This window comes from Crinia signifera, chromosome 7, assembly GCF_055691185.1.
Source record: "Crinia signifera chromosome 7, ASM5569118v1, whole genome shotgun sequence".
Taxonomy (NCBI): Eukaryota; Metazoa; Chordata; class Amphibia; order Anura; family Myobatrachidae; genus Crinia; species Crinia signifera.
The window spans coordinates 79723471-79730253 of NC_139223.1; the positions used below are offsets into that span (position 1 = coordinate 79723471).

The 6783-nt window shown below is 46.0% G+C and overlaps 1 protein-coding gene across 1 annotated transcript; it reads left to right on the forward strand.

Moving 5' to 3' along the window:
* Positions 1 to 5137: 5137 nt before the first annotated feature.
* LOC146021203 (zinc finger BED domain-containing protein 5-like) lies at positions 5138 to 6550 on the forward strand. The gene has a single exon (XM_083154999.1). The coding sequence runs from the start codon at positions 5138 to 5140 to the stop codon at positions 6548 to 6550; it is 1413 nt and encodes a 470-aa protein (XP_083011125.1).
* The last annotated feature ends 233 nt before the right edge of the window (positions 6551 to 6783 follow it).

A 6783-nucleotide genomic window follows, 5' to 3' on the forward strand; every position in this document is an offset into this window, starting at 1 on the left:
TCTGAGGAGGACTTGGAAGTGAAAGTGGTCCCTGTAATTTTGAGCTGCAGCACTGACCTGCCCCAGTGTCACAGATAGTGACAGGTTTAAGGAACAGTTTAATTAAAAGGAGAACAAAGATATTTTTTTTCTAGTAAGTACAGCACAATTAAATAGAATGCTATGGTGAGAAAGTTAAGCAGGGTAATGTGCATACATATTATCACCCCTCCCTCCCTGCCCATCATCTTCCCATATTCCTTTGTATCATATTAGATATTTTTCTGGTATTAAAAATATATTTAACCCCTCGGGTGGTATGCCCGGAAATTTTCCGGGCTCAGCTGCGCTGCTGCAGCGGGCTGTCCCGGAAAATTTCCGGGCATACCACTAATATAGAATAGGTGTGCGCCAAGTGTGCACCACTGGCGCAGCACCTCTAGAGCCCCCCTCCCGCCCAACCCTTCCAGTCCCCCCGTCACCTTTGCTCTGGCGATCGGTACGCCTGAGCTCCCCTGACCTGCCCAACCAGCCAGCAGTCACTCATTTTACAGTGACGTCGGTGGCAGGCTTGGGTATGGTCGACGCGGCTGGGGGGGACTCTGGAGCGCTCAGGCACAGAGTCCTCCCGAGCCGCCGCGAACATTCCCCAGCCTACCGCCGACGTCACTTCTGAATGTGACAGGGGGCAGCGGAGACAGCGGCAGCAGGGAAGCTCCGGCGTACTAATGCCGGAGCGGAGGTGAGGGGGGGCTTCCAGCTTTCTGTGGTGGGTTTTGCTGGGGCAGGACAAACCTGCCCTGGTAGGTTTGTCCTGCCCCAGCAAAACCCACCACTCAAGGGGTTAAATAAGTGAGTTAGAGCATAAAATATTTATAGGGACGATGATGGGCAAGGGGTAGGGATGGTAATCCCGGGGGATTTTTTTCAATCCTGGGATTTGGGATTGAAAAATGCTCAATCCCGGGATTTCCAGGATCCCAGGATTGGCATCCCTAAAAGGAAAACGCTCTGGTCCCCCATATTAACTAACTTGGGCGAGCATGCAATCCTATAGTATGCGGGTGTGTGTGCAGTGTATGCATACCCACCTTTGTGTATGCTAGTCATGACAAACAAATAGCATTTGCCATGACTAGAGGCAGAGATGAATAAATGTATTTTATTTTATCATCTTTCTGATATATTTTTATGTCATACAAATATATAAGAAAGACAATATAAAAGGAAGATGACAGGCAAGGGTGGGTCATTTGCATGCATTTTATGCCTCTCCACCCGCTTGCCCTTCATCTTCCTTATGAATTTGATGCCATAAAAATATACAAGGTCATTCAAGAAGTAATGTAATAAACCCTCTTGTGTAAGGCCAGTGCTAAGGTGCCCTCCTACCAATGGGACAGGCAGTGGGTGACACTGGGGAGAAGCAGTGGGTGACAGCCATTAAGTGACAGACAGTGGGTGATGCTGGGGAGAGAAAGTAGGTGACATGCAGTGGGTGACACTGGGTAGAGGGAGTGGGTGACAGGCAAAGAGTGACGGCCGCAGACAGTGGGAAGATAGGCTGGTGCAAACAATGGATGGGCAGAAAGGCTGGCAGAGGAAGGGAAGAGGCTAGTGCAGAAGATTGGAAGAGAGGCTGGCACAAAGGATAGGCAGAAGGCATGTTGAAACGATAGAGAGATAGCTCTATATACACCTATATACATACACACACACACACACACACACACACACACACACACACACACATATTATGCTACAGCGTAATCTGTTTATCCTGAAGATCTGCTTGTTATTATCTTTAAAATCATCCTTACATTCCACTGAAGTCAATGGCCCTCATTCTAATTCCTTCGGTCCCTGGCGGGCTTGCCCCAGGGACCAATGTTTCTGCCTTGTGCATATTTGCATATGTGCAGGGCTTCTGTGCGGGTGCCTTCGGTGACTTGCATATTCACCGTGACACTCAACAAGAGGGGGGTCGGAATGGAGGCGGGCAGGGGACGTTCGCATGGGGACGCCCAGCGTTTCCTGGGCGTACCCATGACAATGCTGGGTGCACCCAGGAAAACACGGGGCATCCCCATGCGAATGCAGGTGGGCAGCGGCCTGCTGGGGGTGGGCAGCTGACATCACAGGACGTCGTCAGCTGCCCAACCAGTTCTCAGACCTGTAAGCTGCAAGTCTAAGTCAGCCCATACTGACATTTGCGAGCAGGAGAAAAAAATCATTCAATGGTAATTATTGCCCCCATATACTACCCTGCGAATGGATGTTTATGCAAAACATCAATTTGCAAAGCTGTGGAGATGTGCAGTCCGGGCTGGGGGGGGGATCATTTGCACGCCCGGCTCGCTAAGCAACACATTTTTTGCTGCTTAGTGAGACAACTAGAATCACTCCCAATGTTTCTTTGAAACTCAAGAAACATCAGTAGATTCCAAAATTAAATACTGTAGGTCAGTTTTATTATTATTTATTAACAGTTTCTTATATAGCACACACATATTTCGCAGCGCTTTACAGAGAATATTTGAACATTCACATCAGTCCCTGCCCCAGTGGAGCTTACAGTCTATATTCCCTACCACATGTACACACGCACACACAGACATTCTAGGGTTAATTTTGTTGGAAGCCAATTAACCTACCAGTATATTTATGGATTGTGGGAGGAAACCGGAGTACCCGGAGGAAACCCACGCAAGCACGGTGAGAATATACAAACTCCGCACAGTTAGAGCCATGGTGAGAATCTAACCCATGACCTCAGCGCTGTGAGGCAGTAATGCTATAACCATTACACCGTCCGTACTGCCCTTTATAACCTTCATTCCCTGCACACGCGCAGTATAAATGGCAAATTCCTGCAGATGCATACACCCTGCGCTCCATGTTTAGTAGCAGCAAAATGGGTGCTACAATCAGCCTAGGACGTTTCTAACCCTAAATGCTGGCACTGAAAGAAGATGGGCAGAGAGGCGGGCACAAACCAATCAGATTACTACATGCAGCTTTGACTTCCCAATGACACAACAAATACACACTGATCCTCCACACATCCACAATAAAACATCAGGAGTAAGATGGCGACACGGATGGAAACATGGTCAAACATTGAAGTGCATAGTGTGCTCAGATTTCTGCATTTAATAGGCAGCAGCTGACATTCCTCGCCAACTTGAGGTGTATGGTGATAACATCATGTCACAAACAGGTTTGGGTCTGAAACACTACATTTTATAATGTAAGCATGAGTAGGGAACATTGGGAGGTATTGGACCATCCACCCTACAGCCCTGACATGTATCACACAGTGATTTAAATCTATTTGGACAATTGAATAAGCACCTGGGTTGAAGGCTATTTGCGCAAATGACAGTGAAGTTCAGCAAGCTGCCATGTTCTGGCTTCAGGCACTTGACACTGATTTGTTCCACGCTAGGATACATATACGAGTTGAATAAATGCAATGAGAGGTTACCTTATTTATTGAACATCCCTCATATGAGGAAGATAAAGTGCGTACTGTACATTTTATGCCTCATCAACCCCCCCCCCCCTTCCACTCCTCCTTACTTGCCCATCATCCTGTATATTCTTATGGCATAAAGATAAATAAGAAACATGGTAGGAATAAACATATACAAGGAAGATGATGGTAGGGGCATAAGAAAGAAAGAAAGTGGAGTAAAGAGCATTAAATCTAGTTTTTTCTCTGCCAGTTAGACATCACTGAATGAAATGGACCGTTTTCTTCAAAACAGTGTCAGAAAGCAGAGCGATAACGGAGAGTCTGTTGCCAGTTGCAGCAAAAGATGTGCTGCCAGTGATGAATCAAGTAGCAATAAAAAAGCAAGAAACCGGAAATATGATCCAAAATATTTGGAATATGGTTTTACATGGGCTGGCTCAGAGGAAGCACCACGTCCACAGTGTGTGGTGTGTGGTGAAGTTCTTGCTAAAGAGAGCTTAAAACCATCCAAAATGATCAGGCACCTACAGACAAAGCATAGTTCTCTTCAAACCAAACCGCTTGATTATTTTAAACGAAAATTAAGGGAACTACGTGGCCAAAAAAACGTACTTAAAGGTGCAGTTACAGTTAACGAGAAAGCACTTGAGGCCTCATTTGTGGTGTCATACTGGATAGCCAAAACCGGGAAACCACATAACATTGGAGAAAACTTTTTTCGGTACTCTTTACTTAGAAGGGCGCCCACGATTTTGATCGTGGGCATCGTTAGTAAAAAATCTCGGGCATCTCGGGCATTGAATGCACTAAAAAATCGGGTGCGATCAACCGACGAGATGCCCGAGATTTCCCATAGGGAACAATGTTAAATGTCTCAATTGACCCAATTTTCCTGTTCAATGCCTCAATTGACCCGATTTTTCCATAGGAAACAATGTTAAATGGGCCACAGAGGCCAAATAGGCACCCTGAAGTGTATAATGGCCACCCGAATTGTTAACGCCACCCCACGATCAACGTCAACCCGATGCGTGGCGAGCGCAGCGAGCCCGCGTCCTACGACCTTTTCATACCCCCACTATCCACGTCGGCGTGGAGTTGAGAATAGAAAGTGCCCGAGCCCGAAGCGTGGCGAGCGCAGCGAGCCCCGCAAGGGTACGCGGACAGCTGTGAAGCCCGCGAGGGGACGCGGATACCTGTGAAGGTATCCGCGTCCCCTCGCGGGGCTCGCAAAGCTCGCCACGCTTCGGGCTCGGTGGCTCGCTGCGCTCGCCACACTTTCTATTCTCAACTCCACGCCGACGTGGATAGTGGGGGTATGAAAAGGTCATAGGACGCGTACCGCCGCCCCTCGCGGGCTCGCTGCGCTCGCCACGCTTCGGGTTGACGTTGATCGTGGGGTGGCGTTAACAATTCGGGTGGCCATTATTCACTTCAGGGTGCCTATTTGGCCTCTGTGGCCCATTTAACATTGTTTCCTATGGAAAAATTGGGTCAATTGAGGCATTGAACAGGAAAATCATGTCAATTGAGACATTTAACATTGTTCCCTATGGGAAATCTCGGGCATCTCGTCTGTCGCATCGCACCTGATTTTTTAGTGCATTCAATGCCCGAGATGGCCGAGATGGGCGCCCTTCTAAGTAAAGAGTACCCTTTTTTCTACCATGTGCCAAAGAAATGGTTTCTATTATGCTTGGACAAAGTGCTGCTACTCAACTTGATTTGATCCCCCTGTCTAATGACACTATTGCTAGGCGAATTCACAGTATGGCAAGAGATGTTACAGAGCAAGTCAACAGCAAAGTTAAGCAAAGTGCTTTCTTTGCCCTTCAGATTGATGAAACGACAGATGTGTCAGGGGCTGCTCAGATGCTGACTTACATAAAATTTCAGAATGATTCAAAACTACATGAGGAATTCCTGTTCTGCCAGCCGCTACCACAACGTGCTACTGGGGAACAGCTTTTTTCACTTTTGGATACTTTTATCACTGACTCTGGATTGGAATGGCTGCACTGTGTAGGAATTTGTAGTGATGGTGCTCGGGCAATGACCGGAAGCAACAGTGGGCTAGTGACCAGAGTTCAAGCTGTTGCACCACAAGCAGTCTGGACTCACTGCATAATACATAGACAAGCCCTTGTTGCCAAAAAAATGCCACCTGTTCTAAAACAAGTCCTTGATGATGCTGTACGCACAGTAAACTTCATCAAGAGCAGTGCAACAAGTGCACGTCTTTTCAGAGTTTTGTGTGAGGAGATGGGAGCTGACCACCATCAGTTTCTTTACCACACAGAAGTACGCTGGTTGTCACGAGGAAAGGTGGTCAACCGTTTATTTGAGCTCAGGGAGGAGGTACATTTTTTTCTTTCAGACAGAGATTCTGTGCTGGCTGAAAATTTTTTAGATGCCAAGTGGCTTGCTATGCTAGCATACCTAGCAGACATTTTTGACCGGTTAAATGCACTAAATACCTCCCTGCAAGGACCAGAAATGACAGTTTTTTCATCAACTGACAAAATTGAAAGTTGGATCAAAAAGCTGTCCTTGTGGTACACTTGTGTGGAAAGTGGTCATTTTGAGGCATTTCCCTTGTTGGATGATTTTTTACATGACAATGATCATCCAAAACATGATTTGAAACCTATTATTATCAGCCATCTGGAGAGCCTTAAACGTCAATTTCGCCAGTACTTTCCTGAAAAAGATCAAAAACCAGAAGCATGGATTAGGAATCCCTTCAGCGCTGAAGCAAATGCAAATGCCTGTTTGCCACTTTCAGTGAATGAAAAATTGATTGACCTCTCCTGCGATGAGACTCTAAAGCTAAGATACTATGAACAACCTCTTGCAAACTTCTGGATCTCAGTTCAAGAGGAATACCCAGAGCTGTCTTCTGCTGCATTGAAGGTGCTGATGCCGTTTGTATCTACTTATCTTTGTGAAGCTGGATTTTCAGCTTTAACATTACTGAAAAATAAGTACAGATCCCGTCTCGCTGTTGAAGATGACATTCGCCTTTATCTTAGTCACACAAAACCCCGTTTCAAGGATTTGTGTTTAACACAACAAGCTCACCCATCCCACTAATGTTTTTTAATGTTATAAACAAGTTATAGTTATTGAAAAGTGTCATCTTATTAGACTTAGACACACCATGCGAGTTTGCAGTTATTTTGTTAGCTCTGATCTGTTTATCTCGCAGCCTTGATGTTACTTCCTTCTGTTTAAGTGGCTAACCCTTCAACATAAAGAATTATGAAAAAAAAAAAAAGAGTGTCATGTTCTCTACATTTGTGTATTTATTTTGTAAGAAAAAAACC